The sequence below is a fragment of the Pelodiscus sinensis genome, chromosome 2, assembly GCF_052426305.1.
Source record: "Pelodiscus sinensis isolate ZL-2025 chromosome 2, ASM5242630v1, whole genome shotgun sequence".
Taxonomy (NCBI): domain Eukaryota; kingdom Metazoa; phylum Chordata; order Testudines; family Trionychidae; genus Pelodiscus; species Pelodiscus sinensis.
The window spans coordinates 99,783,362-99,802,501 of NC_143053.1; the positions used below are offsets into that span (position 1 = coordinate 99,783,362).

The 19,140-nt window shown below is 38.5% G+C and overlaps 2 protein-coding genes across 23 annotated transcripts in view; one reads left to right on the forward strand and one right to left on the reverse strand.

Moving 5' to 3' along the window:
• ZNF236 (zinc finger protein 236) overlaps nt 1-19,140 on the forward strand; it is a 221,643-nt gene that overhangs the window by 185,836 nt on the left and 16,667 nt on the right. For 8 of the 18 annotated variants that reach the window (XM_075921084.2, XM_089776337.1, XM_089776338.1 and 5 more), the window contains 2 exons: nt 455-5,560; nt 8,282-13,547. The gene's annotated coding sequence lies outside the window, so the exon portion shown is untranslated. The remainder of the gene's footprint in view (nt 1-454; nt 5,561-8,281; nt 13,548-19,140) is intronic. The other 10 variants (XM_089776342.1, XM_089776340.1, XM_089776341.1 and 7 more) reach the window with 10 other exon arrangements.
• The window catches only part of MBP (myelin basic protein), a 169,056-nt gene that overhangs the window by 20,292 nt on the left and 129,624 nt on the right, over nt 1-19,140 (reverse strand). For all 5 annotated transcript variants that reach the window (XM_075921091.2, XM_075921095.2, XM_075921093.2 and 2 more), the window contains exon 4: nt 10,315-10,745. In XM_075921091.2, the coding sequence (XP_075777206.1) occupies nt 10,315-10,745 (431 nt within the window). The remainder of the gene's footprint in view (nt 1-10,314; nt 10,746-19,140) is intronic.

The window sequence follows — 19,140 nt, forward strand, 5'->3', positions numbered from 1 at the left end:
TATAGGAACTTGTCAGTTTGCAACTTCCCAGGACTCATTTTCAACTAATCTTATAAATGGATCATGTGTGAAGGGCCAGAGAATCTCTCAGTGAAAGCCAATTTATTTAATAGTTGTATATGTTCTGTAAGAAGCCAATATGAGTATTATTTTTAGTTATATTAAATGAGCATCTAGCAACCCCAACAGATAGGCGTTCCATTGTGCTAGACACTGTACAAACACCTAGTGAAAGACAGTTCCTGAATAGCTAAAAACAGCTGGGTTGATTTTCAGAGGACTAACAGTTTGTCTTGATATTTGTCCTAAAACGTTAGAGGTTGAACTGCACAGCAAAAACTGAGTTAAACAGAGATTTCTGTGCAGCATGTTCCTGTTAATAAGTATGTAGTGATCTTCAGCACGAGTAATTTAAATTTGCATATTAAAATTTTTTCACTTCTCTGCAATGTAGTGGATGCTTAAAGAATGGCAGAAAATATCCCCAAATCCCTTATCACTAGCACTGCAAGTCTCAGTACAATTGATGAAATCAGTGGCAGTCATGAAGTTCTAGAATTGGGCATGCTGGAATATTGTCAGTGGACTTATTCTGGTGAGTAGTGATATCCTTTTTTGATGAACACTCTCTCAGCTAAACTTCATTTTATTTGTGGTTTGGAATGTACTTTTAATGCTTCTTTTTGGTAGGTCTTTGAGTTCATTTTCAGGAAAAAATTGCATGAAAGAGTGAGCTGTACTGTATCTTTCCTTCCTCCTGGTATTTAAATCAGAGAGACTTGTAATTGGGCAGAGGAAAAAAGTACCAAAAATGTTAAGAATGGATTCACATTTAATAAAATGAATCAAATTAAAGTTGCCTCTCAAAGTATGCTAAAATACTCAACAGAGGAGTTATCACACTGTGTTTGTGTGAGTGAGTGTGTGTGAGAGAGAGCGAGAGACACTAGTTAGAATCAAGTGAGGATTAATTTTCATCTTGGAGGTTAGAACATTAAGGAATATTGTAGAATTTCCCAAAAGTTGTCAATGTAGTCTATTTTATTGTATCATTAGTATTTCATTAGAAGATGAAATATTTTGGCAGCAAATTTAGAGGATTGATTTAAAAAATAACTCACGTGGTGTACCCAGTATTAAAAGTACTTGAAATAGCTATGTTGGAGGTAGTAATATCCTTGTAGAATACAAGTTGTTGGTCTTTCTGTTTTTAATCAAGCAGCTCCATGAAGCCAAATAATCTTTCTGCTGACTTAAGATGAGAATTTTGTGCAGTTTGGGAAAATTAAAAACCCACAGATCTTTCTGTGCCATACAAGAATGTGTATAGTTGAGATTCTATCTCCACTGAAAGAATATATCATTTTGGGATTGAGTTTTAGTGTGCAAGTGTTTTTACTCTTTTATATAATTAATTGTATGTGTATTACATGAGGTCTTATCATTTTCAGGGGGGATTTGTGTGTTTGCAAGCAGTAGAACGTATAGTAGGCTTTTGGAGGCAAAAACTGAGCTCCTTAGTCCTTATCTTGACAAACTTGTGTTTGGTGGGTAAATGCAGACTAGAAATGCTCACTTTGTACATGTAAATTCAGATGCTCAGTGAACACACACTATATTTTGATAAGAACAACCTACTTCATTCATGGAAAAATAGCCCAGTCTTTCTTAGCATCACTAACAATTTGCTGCCACCTCAAGGCTGGTGTACAGATGTCAATTGGCTCAGCATCCATGTTGCATGTTAGTTACAAACAGTAAAAAATTGGTACTGTATTTCAAGAGCCTTGCCTCCACACTATTATTTAGTTCTCCCACTAAGCAAACAGTGGAATGATATCGATTTTAGGTATGGCTGAACCCTTTTTTTCAAATGCATATTATAACTATAGTTTTAGATATCTGCCTTGCAGAGCTATAGGTACATTAGAAAAGAGGTTGTGCTTCCAAGTTAACTGGATTTGATTGCCAATTAACTTGTTAGCTAACCTTTGCAAATGCTATTTTAGACACTCCACAAATGTTTGTGTTTGCCGTTTGACAAAAATCCAGTGAAGACTACAAGCAAAGCATTTCAGTGTGTTAACAGGATATTTCTTTTCTTCGCCTGCTGGTCTGAAACCGATATAAATAAAAGTTAACAATTATACTATTTATTTCAGCATCCACTTACTTTACAAAAATTTAACACACTGAGCCCCACAACTCTCCAATGAGGTGGGTAAGCAAGCTATTCAGATTTTACTGATGAGGAAACTGAGGCAGATAAGTCAAGTGACTTCCACAAGGTAGCACAGCAGGTCACTTGCTAGAGAAATAATAATGCCTTAAGAATCTTAATCCTGTGCATTAGTGAACTCCTAGGAAAGATAAAGGACAGGAATAAAATGATACATTTTATAAACCAGAAAACAAAAAGATAGCATAACTGAGAGAGAAAAGAAGAGGGAAACAACGGACTGCAACCATTTTCACCACCTAACCTCTTTTACCTAAGCTTATTTTCTACTATCCATGTCGTTTTAGGGGAATGAAAAATATTGGTGATAACTTATGTTTTTAGATGCCCCAGTTATTGTGCCTTTTGGAGGAAAAAGGGAGTGCTGTTGTCTGTTTACGTAGTTGCAAACATCACATGTCAGATGTCCTGGATATGATTAGATATAACAGTAACACAATCTCGCCTGTCTTGTGGCTTTGCCTATATTCCATGATTACAATATGTATAATATGAGTCAACTATATAGGGAAATTAGAGAGAGGAGACACTGTTAGAATAGACCACTATAAAAATTCTTCTGGACTTGCTTCTGTGAAAAAAAGGATGATATGAGCTCATAGGGTTGCCAGATGGTTTCCCCCAGACAAAAATTTGTCAAGCAAAAAAAAAGGGGGCCTTGGGGAGTACCCAGGGAAACCTGAGAGGAGGATTCAGGTGGTCGGACCAAAATGTGGTCGCAATCTGCCCCTAAGACCAACTCTGTCCGTGGCTACTTGAAAACGGCAGCCCCGGGGCAACGGCCCAGCTTACCCACCCCTGAGACTGGCTCTGGATATGAGACAATGATTGACCAGCTGTAAAACAAGGTTAGTGGCCAAGAGGTTTTAGGTATTGAATGTCACTGAGAGTCTTCTATTCCCATCAGACGTAGTGGGTGTGTTGCCATAGAGTTAAATATTTGTCACATGGACTACAGAATGAAGAAATTAGTACTTTTTTCCATTAATTTTTCTGTCAGTAGGATAACTGATGTATATTTATCTGTCAATGTTTGCAATAGGACCGCTTTATTCTGACTATTGATATATTATTGTGAAGGTGGATAAATATATTCAACTTTGAGCTGGTAGTTGTGCACTTTTATAGATACTTTGTGCATTTTAGAGCAGACCGTAGAACATTCTTTGAGAAAGTAAAGCTATAAATTTAATTCTGGTATGTTACCAACTGCTAGTTAGAAGTAAGGAGATGTTAGGCTTATAGATATGCTAGTTGATGGAGATTTAACTTTTTGGACTTTCAGACAACAGCGATAGTAATGAAGGAAGACAGCATGGAGTATTAAACATGGATTTCATCTCCTCTATGAATGAACAGTTTGCAAATTTGGTAAATTAAACCATGAACTAGATTTATGATAAGAGAAAAGAAACGTAGAAAGGATTGTCCGAATCAGAATCCCAACTTAAATCCAATCTTGTTAATGGGAGAGACAATTACTGAGGCAGGCTAAAAGTATATTATGACAGAAGGTAAAAGAGAAAACAGGCCCATTGTAAATGAAAGGGGAAGGAGAAGGAAGAGGCTTGTTAATCAATTAGGGATCAAGCATTCTGTGTGTGTCTACACAATATAATAGTGTATTTCAATCATCATCAAATTGCTTTGACAGAGTAAACTTGCACCAGTAGTATGGAGGTCCTGGTAAAAAGACTTAAAAAAAATTGGATACTTCTGAAAAGCAACATCTCTTGCTTGAGAATCAGTATAGCAGGGGCTGGTTGAGGCCTGGAATTTCATAGTTTTATAAAACAGTTCAGGTTAAAAAAAAAACCTTTGAATGAAAATTTAGTTAAGTTTTTTGGCTTTTATTTAGCAATCGTACTTAAAGGCAGAAAACCTGGAATGGATTCCTGACAATGGCAGGCTTGTGGAGTGAGAAGGGGCTCAGTCAGTAACTCCATCTGTAAAGGGGATAATATTTAGCTCCTGAGTGCTACAGGACAAGGTCATTAAAATTTGTAAAGCACTTTGAGATCCTGGGATGGAACATGCTGTGGCATTTCAGAGAAGATTTATAGATTATAAAAGTGAAGGATGTAGCAAATAATGAGGCACTAGTAGAGTCAGATGCAGGATTAGCTGGACCATAGACTAGAAAATACAGTTTAAGACAGTTTAACGTAAAACACTACAACAGTAGGGCAAAGTTATGGCTACATTAAGGAGCAAAGAGTGTACTGGATGATACCCATACAGTGCATAGTGGGAGATATTCATCCTTGCATAGAGAAGGGTTTTGTATCATGTAAATCTCACCATTTGATCTTGAGTTGGATTAGTTTGTGGCCAAACTCTCTGCACCAGAAGATATTTTCTCTTTGGCTGTGTCTACACTGGCATGACTTAGCACAAATACTTTTAACTGAAAAGTTTTTCCATTAAAAGTATTTGCACAAGAGAGCGTCTATACTGGCATATGCCTTTGCGCAAAAGCATCCGTGCCAGTGTAGACCCTCTTTTGTGCAAGAAAGCGCCAATGGCCATTTTAGCCATCGGGCTTTCATGCACAAGAAATTAACGTTGCTGTCTACATTGGCCTACTTGCGTAAGAGAGCTTATCCCTGAGCGGGAGCATCAGAGTATTTGCGCAAGAAGAACTGATTTTGTACATTACAACGTCAGTGTTCTTGCGCAAATACTCGCGGCCAGTGAAGACAGGTGGCAAGATTTTGCTCAATCTTGCCAAATGTAGACACAGCCTTTGTGTATAGAGGAAGGTTACTCTTGCTCTGGGGAGGGGTCTGTATATTTTATATACAAGCCTCAAATCCTGGGTATATCATAGCAAAGTCGAGATATCCTCATGCTCTACTTAATGACAAGGTCTGGTCAAACAGCTAAGTCTAGCTTTGCTTTCTGAAGTTGGACAGGCCCAGAATCTGGCAACAAGATCAGAATGAGTTCTAGACGCCTTCTACGGAATTGGCTCTGTGACTCAATATAAAAAATATGGACCAGGAAACTATAGAGCAAATTTGAAATGGTGCTGGCACCAAAGGTACAAATGAGATGAAAACCTAACCAGAAATGGCCACCCAGACATCATGCATTAATTCATTGTAGATCATTCTGTTTGTTCCTTTGCTGACTTCACGTTCTATGTATTTTTGTTCCTTTGCTGACTTCACGTTCTATGTATTTTTTTTTCCCCAAGGAGAGAGAATTTTGTAATCACGGAATGTTCCATCAAGTGTACATCCAGTTCCTTCACCAACCATCCAGTAGACTCAGATGGCGCACTCTACCAAATACGGATCCAATCCTGCTCTCACTGAGGTAAATTAGAAATGTGACTTCTTGCTTTGACATCTTAACACCAGTACTCCCATGAATCACTAAAAATGTACACATTCCTAATTCATTCTTGTCAATGCGATTTTTTTCCTTGAGCTCAGTTAAATCTAATATTCATCCTCTCTCATTAGTAAGTTCTGATTGATCTTTTCCTGTCCCCTGATGTTACCCACCATTTCACATACATCAGGGTATAGTGAGTAAAAATAAAAAATGTGACTAGCTGCATTTTGTTAATAAAATAAGATAGTTAAAAAATAAACTAAGAAATTAGTATAGCAGATTTGTGACTTTAATAAATGAATGTAAATTTTGAAGCACATATAAAGCAAAAGATGAAAACAAAATCATGTTAATGTTACAGTCAACATAAAGACGTATCATTGAATACATCAAATACTTTTTTACAAGCCCATTATTTTTACATTAGGTAAGTGTACAAACAGTGGATAACACAACAAGAGGATTTCTCCCCCAACCCTCCCCCCCCAAAGAAAAAAAGAAGAAAGGTCACAATAAACAGTTACAATTTGAGCATTTCCTATACTTTAAGCACTGAACTGATATTTTCCCAGACCCATAGTGGCCTGGGCGCATTGTGTTAGAATCTTGAACGAGAGAGACAATGGGGGGAGTTTACACTCATGGAATAAAAATATTTTTTTTCTTTTGTTAAAAGAACCCAATGAAATAGCTGTGATTCTAGCAAATCCGATGTACGTTTATTATTTAAAAGAGTACTGCTGGTGAACAAATATTTTGTTTGCAGTATTAGAAACACCAGTTAATCCTATTGATCAAGGAGCTCAATGTAATAAATATGCTATGTACTGCTTCACATATTGGGAAAGAAAATACTATGCCCTGATACTCTATTCTTTACACTCTCAGAACTTCCTTTGGCTGTGAAAGAAGTGTAGGACCAGGGCCCTATCTAAATGGCACATGAAAACTGAAACTGTGAATGTAAAATGCATGCTTACTGAACAGTAATGCAAAAAGAAGATACAAAGTACCTTTACAAGTACAGACTTTGGCATTTCAATCAAGTCTGGCCCTTGAGTTATTAATTAAGGAGTCTTTCACAAGTTCCACATATTCATACCTAGTTTGCTAAGCTAGCAGCACATAATGTTAAAGTTTGGAATATACATGTTTCTGTATCACAATCCCAGATTTGATAGAAAACGAAAGTAATTCCACAATTAAATCAAGAAATACACATTCCGATAATGTAATTTACAAATTTAGTCTTTGCAAAAACAGTATTTGTGACCACAGACTTCAAATGGGGTTGGACAGATTTGATTATTCTGACAGCTACATTTTTTATTGAGTTTTAAAAATTGGAATGTGTCACGTTAAATGCTATAGTGATTAAAAGGGAAACACCATTAACACCTCAGAGAAATTGTGTCTTGCATTGGGAAAAATCTTTCTTTGTACCATCATTGAGTAGGGGCTTGATTCTGTCATCCTTACTAAGCCTCACTCCACTAGAACTGATAATGGTTTTACCATAAGCATGGCAGACTTCAAGCCCTATATGATTACATAACAAGGAGGACTTCATTAGGATTTTTGTACTTAAAAAATGTTCTCTGTGTGATTGATATGGTTCAGTTATTAAAAATCTTGGTAGAGGGAAGAAAAAATGGCAAACACAGCTGTTACCATTGAAATGAAACAATCTCTCCTTAAATTCTAGAGCTTCTATTTTTACTTTACTCCCCCAAAACACCCACCTTCCTTAACACAGCTCCAGCATTCCAGGGTAAGGGAGAACTCGCTCCAGGCAGGCCACAAAACAGATATTATTTTGTTTCCACCCCACCTTTCTTTAAACAATAGAGAACATTATTAACTAATGTACTTTTCACCCCTGGGAGTAAGAAGAATATGCCTCCATGAGGAATTTATAATGTGTTCTGCCTGAATGTCAGCTCTCAGTATGTACAAAGAATAAGTGTTGTCTCTACATTCCAATATTTACTGTGTGGGCTGTTCAGATATATGCTCCTAGTGGTGCATGGGATAGCAGTAGTCAGGGAGAATCCACAAGAAACACATCAGCAGCAGAATAGCTCTTAAATTCACAAAGCTACACGCTTGTTACAAAACTAAATCTAGCAACATAAACAACACAGCCCCCAAAATACATTTTATACCCCTTTGTAATTGCCATCTATTAAAGAACTCTGACAGTTTCCAGATTTGCTGCACACGGAGTTTAACTTTTTTTTTAAAACACAATTCTGTATAATTCAGCAATTAAATTTATTTTGGTGTTAAGTACAACTGAGAATCAGAAATATAGATTTCCTCTTATTTATACACAAAGCTATGGAACACAAACCTTTCCTGACATCTAAATAATCCAACATGACTACATGACACTGATTTTAAGCTGCCTGAAACATTAATTAAAACACACAGCTGGGGAACTTGTTGGATTACTGGAGTGGATTTCTAAAATAAGTTTTTAATTCATCAGCATTGTTGTTTCTGTGAATGAGATGCTTTGGCACTAGAAATCAGCATTGTTAGCTGACTTAGGCCAAGATACCAGTTCTTAAGTGCTTATAGCTTAACTCCATAAGGCATCACTTTAAAACATTAAAAGCAGTAGTTTAAAAAAACCATTTTCTTCCTGACTTAAAAAATGTCTGGATTCAGGCATAAAAGCTTTCTTCTGCTTTGCAGGTGCTGTTTGCTGTTGAGATTTTTCCACTCCAGTCATTCCTGAACTTAATCTAACAGAGTGCCAAAGATCAAGCAAGATACAAGAGAGCAGGTACTTAATTGTATAGTATGTGACTAAATACAGACTTCAAAATAATTGGTAAATACAGGAATCTACAATTGGCACCCAAATTTAGATCACTACCACCACCACTGAAAATTGATTCCATTACAATACAAAAAAAATAACACCTGCCTCTTTATTTTACTGTGTGCAGATTCTAATACTATTTTACATTCATCTCCTGACCTGTAAAGAGCAAATACATACTGGCTTTTAGATCACTCAATGCTGTGATCATACACTAATAGCAAGAGTTGAAGGTAGCCAACCACATTCAATAATCCATTTCAAATCACCATCAGTATTGGGAGTGGCTCATGCCTGTTGCAATGTTAGCAAGAAAAGCCAAGGGATTCTAAGAAAAGTTTTTCCTTTATCAAGACAACAATGGCTCAGTGCATATCATTAGCTGCTGCACGAACAACATTGTAATATTTTGCCCTTAAATAGAGCTTTTCATTGGTGGCAAACATGATCCCCCAATTACAGATGGAAGAACAGCGGTGTTAAATGACTCACTTAATGTCACCCAGCAAGTCAATAGCAAATCCAGGAATAGAACCTGCCTCTGCCTACTGTCCTATTCACTAGGCCATATTGATAATGAAAATTATTAGGAGCTATGCTTGACTCGTTCAGTAAGGGCTTGCAAATATGTTTTATTATATCAGTCATGCTAAGTTTTTTAGAGTATGGTTTTATTATAGTCTAAACTTCTCAAGTATTTTGCACAACAAAAAGGTATTATAGCTGCTTAGTTAATTTAACATGTCTAAAGGTGCTGCTGGGAGCATCACAGATTTTCTCTGAGGGAGGACAATTACATGAAACTGCTCCTGAGTTGAGTATTTTGTACTACACTGAACACAGAAGTGAATGGTTTTTCATCTACCCACTCAAGTGATATTTTGTTAAAGCAAAGTTTCCACTCAAGATTACCGTAGAAGAAAAAGAAAACAAAAACCACACCCCACAAATGAAGACATGCTGAGCTGTTACATTCATACAGCAACAGGCTCTTCAAAAAGTTCTACAACAGGTCAAGGAACCAAAGCTTTAAGGAAATGTCAGCGCCTTTTATAAATCTATATATTAATTCTGGAATGGGTAGGAGTATATACTACTTTTTACACCTCTCACCACTTCTGTTTCCCAAATGGGTGGTTTTTTTTAAAAAAAAAAAATCACATTGGAGATGTTTTCTTAAGCTGAATTTAATAATTGTGAATACTCAGCTCACAGAAGATTTGAAAGTACAATTGTGATTTATTGTCCTTCCCTTGCAATCAGGCTCAAATAGCTTGACCGCAGTAAATTCATGTTTCAGGATAATTTTTAGCTCCACAGCAACCCACTTTCATGTCTTAAAAAGCTGTGTTAACTTAACAATAGATGCTGGTAAGACAGACTCCAACAAAAGACTCTCAGAAATTAGAGAAGGGAAAAGACCCATTTCAAATCCTTCCCCATGCAGAATTGTCATAATGTTTCTCAAAACTAACAATACTGTGGAGATAAAATAGAGACAAAATGGTCCTGAAAGAAAAAGCAAAAGCACCCTGAAGCTTTTGTCCAAAAATTGTTCAATATACACACAATACACCACTTACAAAATGTTCACAAGTCTCTCAGGAATGTTTTCAGAGCCACACCCTGATTTATAAATACTCAAGTTCCAGACAGTGGAAGAGTTGTTCTCACTAAAAACGGATAAACATGCTCTGTTGCAAGCTCATAACTTTTTCTAGGGCTAGGTTATTGTATTTCTTATTGAAGATAAACACCATATCAGACACCTGTAATACCTTAGTGCTAGCTAAATCAACTCTTGCTCTATGGTGGTTACACAGTTCACCTTTCTTTTCTCCCACCCTTTCCTTTAACTGTATTTTTTCATTTTGCTGTAACTGTTCTATTCCTCAGAGCTCACCTTGCCCGAGCCCCTCCGGGGAACATGTTTTTCACCTCCAAAGAATCTGCCCAGCGAGTCAAGTAGACCCGAGTCTCTGTGCCTTGGAGATCCATGTCTAGCATGGTCGATGGTGCTTGCAGTTGCCATTTTTGATCCGTGCCGGAACGAGGAGCGTTTCTGTGAAGCCATCAAATCCGAGTTCTCTGAAGCTGCAGCACTGTCCTCTTGAATGGTCTGTAGCTCATCTGACTCTGAGGGCCTATCTTTGAAGGTGTTGTCCTCTCTGCCTGGGGCATCACGGGAAAAGAGGCGGATCAAGTGGGGGCGACCAACCGTGTCAGCTGGGTTGGCCTCCTTCCAGGCATTCTTTGAGTCTGCTGTGCCCTTGGAGTCTGTCACCGCTGTGCTCTTAGTGGAGGTCCCATTGTTCTGGTTCACATCTGCCTCTCCTACAAACAACAAGAATGAGATATGAATACAGGCCTATGAAAAACAGAGCATTGAAACAATGCTGCTTTCTTTCACTTGCCTTGAGTTAGTCGTTTCATGCAAAATCCATAGAATATGTTCTCTCTCCAAATGCCTTTCAGAAAATTAATCTATCTTGCAACAAAACTGTTCTCTCAATCATTTTTAAGTTTTAAAATCTGAATAGGGGCAGTATGTTTATAATTAAAGGTGTTTGAAAATAATTGCAATTATAGTTTTTCCGCGTCATCAAATCATCTCAATGCTTATCCTATAGGTGATAACTGTTTTATTATCAATATCTTCACTTGCCATCTCTCTATTGGCTGTAAGACTTCTTTACATTGACCACTCTCCCCGCTATTTCTAAAGATCATAAAAAGGTTTGAGGCTGTATTTCCAGTTCTGCTGCAGTCCCTCTTTGCATGTCATTACAACTTTTCTGACTCTGAACTCTACGTTGTACAGGATAGAACTTCCACTCGTATGAGTCTGTTAGAATTCTTTCATGTCCAAATCCCCATTGGATCTGAGCTGCAGTGGATAACATTTTTCCCCGGTTCATTACTCAAATCTCTTAGGGTGCATCTAGACAGCTGCACTATTTCAGGATACTTCCAGTATCCCGAAATAGCGTTTTCCGCGTCTTGACAGCATGCCCGTTATTTCAAAATAGCTTCCAAAATAAGCTATTTTGAAATTAACTCACAATAAGCTATGCAATTTGCATGGCACAAATTGCATAGCTTATTTTGAGCTAAGAGTGCTGTTTGTAGATGCAGCCTTAGCCTGATTTACTTCTCCATTTTTTCCAAACTATGAAATAGCATTCCCCATCTCTTGTGCTAGTTATACTTTCCGGTCTGCTTGTGAGAAACATTTGACCTTTTCTTTTTTTATCCCCTCATGTATACCTCTCTCAGCGAAGGCCCCAGCCCTTTTTGCTGTTTGGTAAAATGGCAAACATTACACTCATGCCAACTTTTCAACGTGTGTTATTTGGAAGTCAGAGGGAATTATCCTTCAGATGTGTTTTCTATAGTGTGGTATACTCACTCTAGTTCAGCTTGAAGTGGCAGCTCAGGCTGGTTACCTGAGACCAACCCCTGTTGGCTGACTTTCCTGGGTCCAACCTGCAGCAATACTATGATGTCTACATTGCCTTTTTTTTTTTTTTTTAAGTGCACTAGCTTGGACCTGTCTACTCATAGAGGGACTCTCCAATTCTCCAACCCTTCTGGGAGTGGCTCCCCTTTCCATTGACAAATCATGTTATTTGATGCAGAATGTGTGTTGTAAAATCAAGCTAATTTCCAATGAGGCGCAGTAGTAAATAAATAACTCTGAAGAGTTTTTCAGCAGTCAGCAAAAGCTCGCTTTTAAAAGAAAAAAAATGTGTGAAGAGTCACCTATCTGATTGCAAAGGAACCTTATTAGAAGTGAGTATTCATCTGGGATCAGCTGGAGAAATAGAATCAAGTCTTGAAGTCATTGGCAAAATGCCAACTGGCTTAAGTAGGAGCAGGAATAACTGGGCATATAGTGGGTTTATGATGTCTGTTAGTTACCTCATGAAATTCCACAATTTGATTTGACAGTTGTTGCACTGAGAAGGAATCTAGATCAGACTACATAGGTGCTTTGCTAAATGCTCGATGTTTGCCCCTTGCTGATTCAGCCTAGCATTTTAGTTTTTACATGGCACTAAACTGCTGAAAAGAAGAGCATTCTGCGATTTTCTTTCTTTTATTTAAAAGAAGTTTAATGGGGATGGACTGAGAACAAGGCCACAACTGATCACAATGCAAACAATGGGCAACAAAATTATTCTAAGCATATTAATTGTATTTGTATGATAGAATCTCTGAACAGAGACCTACACAAATAATAATCTGAGAAGTACAGATTAGTAAATTAGCTACTGTTTATCTTCGTGGAAAGGCTAACGTGTAAGGCATGCAATTTTGGATATTACCTGAGTTGGAAATGTGGAAGTTCAGTTCTTCCCTACAATTAAAAAAGATTAAGAATTGCCTTCAGGGATAAAATTATACTTAAGCAGTGATACTTATCAATTAAAACCATTGCAGCTACCTTCTTTTGATTTCTGCAGTGTAGTTCTTTTTATGCTATTTCCAGGGTGCTTACACATTCGTGCATTGAAGGATCTAAACTTTACCAGATTTTGTTGGTTTATCATCATAGCTTTCTAGATGAAGACGAATAGTGACTTTGGGAGCAACAGAAACAATAACTAATTTTATTTATTTAACACTGGTTTAGATTCTATACCATCACACAAATTCAATTAAGGAGAAAAACAATAGTGATATTGTATTTAATTAAATGCATTAACAAAACAGCAGAGCATCTGCATACTAATACTTTTATAACAGTTGTGCTTTGTGTCACTGAATAGTTATTTGTAAGAAACAAAGAAGGGCATTTGTGCCACAAAAGTAGCTTTTCTCCACACATAAGCAGGGAGCTGTAAAGTGGAAATGCATTTAATTTTTCACTATGTTAACCCCATTTAATGTTCAGTGAAAAACATACAGTGGAAAAAAGTCTATTTGAGAGATCCATAAGTCATACCTAGTAAAACATCTGCTAATATGCATTTCAGTATTAGTTTCTTAGATAATTAAACATTTTAACTTACTGCTTTCTTATAAAGAAAAATATTTCATTATGAATTCAGCTGATTACCATTGGTTTTCCTTTAGGTGATGGAAATGGTCTGTGCCATTAAAGTAGCGAGAGACAAGATTTTCCTTTCTATGGTAACTTATTCTTTGATATATTCTCCCCCCCCCCCACCCCACCCCTCCCCACACACACAATATATCTTTCAGAAAGAAAGGATTTTGGGGGTATAATTACAGAATGGAGCACTCTATCGACTTTTATCCCACGAATATTACAATACCTTCATTACGCTGAAGAAAATACTGTGTTAAGCTATATCACAGCATGGCTCTGCAGGGCAGATGGGCATAAGAAGCCATCCTGCATGCAGGGCCCTAGTCGACTACCACTTCAAAAGTAGTAGGAAGGAGATGTGATTGTAGTCCTACCCTTCCCAGTGGAGCTGGTCAGTGACTGCAGGAAATGCATAGAGAATATGCCTGAAAGGTTGTGCATCAGTTGTACTGACTCCCCAAATTAGAGACTGACGAAGAAATTCCAGCATACACAGAACTGAAATCTGAACATATGTTGAAGAGGCAACAAATTCCTGGAGCAATCCTGACTTGTAAAAATACAGCATCCTGTTAATTGATACACCTTTCAAACATACTTATGAGGTACCTCTCTACAAACAAGCAGCACTGCCAATGGGGAAGGGACACATTACCTTAAAGAGCTGAATTTGTTCATTGGATCATATTTCTTGTTTAAAAAACATTGTAAGGGAAAACAGAGACATGGAATAGGCAAACAAAATTTAAGTAGAGAGAGTTTCAAAAACTGTTGGCCTAATGCTGCTTCCCCTGACTTCAATAGCAGAGTTAGGCTATTCCTACTCACGTACCTATGTACAGAATTAGCACATGGCAAGCGGAGGCATAAATGTATAGAGCACTGCTGGCCCTGTGGACTTTTTATATATGGTAGCAAAGTTCCATAGGGCACTCTGATCAGCTGCTTTTTGGGGATGGGGGACACTAAACTTGCCAGGCCCCTAGGAAAGGTGTGTGGGGGGGGGGGGGAAAGAGGTGTTACAGGGATCCTCACTCCTAGCCAGTTCTGTGCACTGCCTGACACTCCAGCTGTAATTCACATGCCTTGGGGCTCTGGCTACCTGTGCTCCTGCCTTAGCAGCAATGGCCGGGCCCCTTTTGAATCACTACACTGTTGGGCAACTCTCCCCACGCCCTCTTTGCTCAACTTCCCACGCTGTAGTGGGCCTGGCTGTTTTAAACAGCATGACATGGTGTAAAAAAAATACCTACAGAGGCTATGGTAAAACAAGTTAGATTACAAAGTCAAACATTCTAAAGCTAGGAAATGTCATAACTTATGTTTCATGGGTAAGCTGAATTAACTATCCTTGCATATATTACATATGCATTATGAGAGTCTAATTACATGTTCACATGATCAAGTTCATTCTATGCAATGAATGAGACAGAATGCATGCCTGTGTATTGCATATTTACACTGCATTAAGGGTTGCGTGTGCAATCTTAATATTGATATTTCCTAGCTTGTGAGTGTTTAACTTCAGAATCTAAACATTTTTCTTTTAAAAGATTTTTTTTAAAGGAAAACAGTACATCCAAATTCAACAAGTGCAACTCTAACTGCCTTGTACCCACCAATCATGCAATATAAATTGATCCTGGCTAACTGATCATGAAGTATTGATAACACTCTCAAAACAGGCATTTTTTGACATCTCCATTTAATTCCTAGGAGACTGACTGTCAGAACTCAAATGTTTTACTCTTGCATGCCTGTGATTGAATGCCTGTCTGTAGACAGCAGCACAGGTGCACCACTGTAATACTTCAAAATGTAGATACTACCTACTCTGACAGGACAATCCTTCCCCAAGAAGCAGTAGCTAAGCTGATGGAAGTATTCTTCCAGCAGCCCAGAACTATCTACACTGGGACGGGGGGGGACGGGGGAGGGGGGGGTGTTTTACAGGTCAGTTTAACCATGCTGCTCAAGGTACTGGATTTTTCACACCAAGTGCTCCATTTGCATGTCCTTTTCCAGGAAAAGCTTGTAGTGTAGCCATAGCGCAGGTGATGTAGTAAGACACCTTAATTTGCTAGTGTAGACTATGCCTAAAGAAGTTCAACTTACAACTTAGAAAATATGAAAAGATACTTTGAGGGATTTCTCTTGGCTACTAAATATCAAAAATAACATGACAGATTTTTCCTTAGAATATATTTATAAATGGATACTGTACTTTTCAAACCTATAGGCATATGCTCATTGCTTTAACCTTTATCAAACAGACTCTGTACTTATAAATATACCAGTAGTACAACTCTCAAAATTGTTATGCTATTTGTTTCTCTAGATTTGTTCATTTTTGAGATTTTTGTAACCAGCCAATGGGAGCTGTCTGGGCTGTGTTTGTGGGCACAGGCAGCTTGCAGAGCTTCCCTCCTGCCATGGTGCATGTTATGCAGATATGCATAACATGCTGACCCCAGCAGCTGGCAGTGTGTGAGGACATGACAGGCAGGGAATCTGTTTGAAGGTCCCACTGGGCTGTTGGCTAGAAACTACCTAGGGTAAGTACCTCCTGGCCAGAGCCTGCACCTGGCATCTCTTCCTTTCTTGCACCCGCACCCCACATCACAACCCAAATCCACTGCATCCCCCCATACTCCCTCCTACACCTCTCCTTCTCCAGAATCCTCTCTTAAGGTATGTCTACACTTGCACCCTCTTTCGAGAGAGGGATGCAAATGAAGACGTTCAAAAACTGCAAATGAAGCCATGATTTAAATATCCCATGCTTCATTTGCATATTCGCATTATGGCGCTATTTCAAAGTAACAGATGCTATTAAGACGCGGTTATTTCAAGAGAAACCCTTCTCTCAAAATAACCCTCATACAATGAGGTTTACCAGTTATTTTGAGAAAAGGGTTTTCTCTCGAAATAACCACGTCTTAACAACATCTGTTATTTCAAAATAGCGCTATAGCATGCTATAGCACGAATATGCAAATGAAGCGCAGGATATTTAAATCCCGGCTTCATTTGCAATTTTGAATGTCTTCATTTGCATCCCTCTCTCAAAAGAGAGTACAAGTGTGGACACATCCTTACATCCATATCCCCTGGCCACGTAACAACCCAAACCTTCTGCTTCCCTACCACAGGTCATAACCCCCTCATTTACACACATTCCATTCCAGACCTCACACCTCCTCCATTAATATTACAGACCAGTGCAACCCTTAACCACTTACCAAATATTTGGAATGCCCCTCCATTCAAAATTATTGCTCACCCATTATCTGTCAGATCTGCTACATGCTTAGCTAAACAAGGCAAGTTCTTCAAAGCATTTCTCTCTGCCAACATCACCTCAGTCTTGCCTTTAGTAGAGCTTAGCCTCCTGACTTTTGCTAAGCACTGGGAAAGAGAGCTGTTCATTCTATGTGATATAAAAAATACAGAGTTGGCACTCATCACTAGGCTCTCCAGCCTGTTCTCTCACCAGCCCTCCATACATAAATATGAACAAGGGAGATATGACTGAGGCTGAGGGGAGGAAGCGGGATGCAGGGGAACAATTGCACATGACAGCCCCTGAGGCTGGGTGTGAAAGTAAGGGGCACAACTGATCCAGGCCATTTCTGGTTAGCACTGCAGTTTCTCTGAGATACGCCAGGGCTATTTGGTGAGCAGTGTTATTAAATTTCAGAATAATGTCTGGCAAGACGAATGTGGATCATATTTCTCCTACCGGTGGACAGTCATAGGCCCCTCTCTCAGGTTAAAAAGGGATCTCTTACAGCTTTTTGCTAGAAACTCCTTCTTGGAAATGGCACAGAACCCTGCCAGAGCACTTGCTGTGCAGCAGCACTCCTAGTGCTATGCCCCAGAAAGGGTGCGCCACAGATCACTGCCGCAACGAGGGGCGTAAAATCCCACTTAAAATGTTAACCAGTTTAACTACATGTTTAATTGGGCAACTGCCTCACTGCGTTGCACCACAGGTGGAGGGGTCACTGGAGTAGCCACCTGCCTGTGATGAGCACCATTCCAGAGGTGAGGAGGCTGTTCCAGCTAGGCGCCAGGTAACACTGCTTACCAGGTAACCTGTTAACCCTTTACACTCCTAGCTGCAATTCAACCTGCTTTACAGCAGGCAAAATCCCACATCCTTTGTGCTCCTCTTCTGAATGGTGTGAACTGGTGGAGGTGCTAGCTGGGCTTAAAAGAACTGTGATTATGTATGGTCCCTTGCATCTACTTCCTCAATGCCAATGAGGACAATGCACAATCTAAACTCTACTTTGTACTACTATTGCAATACGCATCACTGGAGAATTAACGGACCATTTTTTAAACAATAGTTTTGTTTAAATTCCTCAGTCAGAAACAAGATTTTAGGGAGGGGAAGAATTAGATTTGAACCATTACATTCTAGCCGCAAAGCTTCATTCATCCTTACCATGTCCATGCAAAGCAAAAAAAATAATTTTCAAGCCTGATTCTATTGTTACAGTCTGAGAATAATTTGCCAACAAGCCTTTACATGCTTTGTGTAATTACTAGTTTTGTCTGATGCTTGTTAAATTGTTTAAAATCCATTTTTTAAAATCACTGTACAGAGAACAGTTGGTCAAAGCTCTCTAAACAGAATGTCTAAATAATGCTAGATCTAATCTGAGCTACTGACAAGTATAAAAATGGATTCTCTTAACTGCAAGCCCTGACAACTCTTAAGATCTAAAAATCAGGTCAACTGCTTTCTAGCTCATGCACTGCCCAGGTGTAATAGTTGCCAAGCCTAGTACTATCCTCCCGTGTTAAAGGGTTGCAGAGTTGGAGCAAGGAAACAGTTTGGCCCAGCAATACATTATCTTATACACAAGCCCCTACCCCACATCAGCTCCCACAGTGTTTGCTCCGCTAGTTAATGTGTTTAGTGGTTGCATAAACATTTCCCCCCCATTTGCTGAACCAAATAGATGCTGAAGGAAAATGGTAGTGTGTCTCCACAGTAGACAAATCAGCATACTACCTATATGAATTTGCATTATGCAAATGCTGGTAGTCTTGGTCAAGAGGGCACTTTCATTTATAAACCCAGGTGCTTACTGCTTTTGGAGAAACGACCTTACCTCAAGGTGAAATTTTGGGATTAAAATTCTAATTAGTGAACTAGCTTACTGTTTTACACTTGAATAAACCAAGAACTGCTTTCTTCTAGAATTTTCAACACACACTCCTCAAAGTGTACTGACTGGTCCTTTGAAAAAAATGTTTAGTTTTATAAATTAATTTTGCCTATGACACGCATGATATTCTTTCCTTTTTAGTAATGTACTAAGATCTATATATCTATCTAATTTATTCCCAAAAATCAATTTCAGCCAAATCCAATATTATTGCAACATGAAAGATGTTGGTTCTAGAGAGCAATTTCTTCTAAATCTATTTTTCAAGGATACACACTTAAAGTCAGTCAACCATATCCTCTGATGTGTATCCTGACTTCCTGTATAATGACAAATCGGTTTCAGTCCTTATTTTCACGTTGTTCAATGCCCATTTAAAGATTCCCTAAGCCTTTGAGACACAGATCCTGGTTGACAGATCTGCTCTTTCTACAACAAACCGGTTTGGAAGGATTTGATTTTTATCAGTAAATGTCATATTTCACTGTAC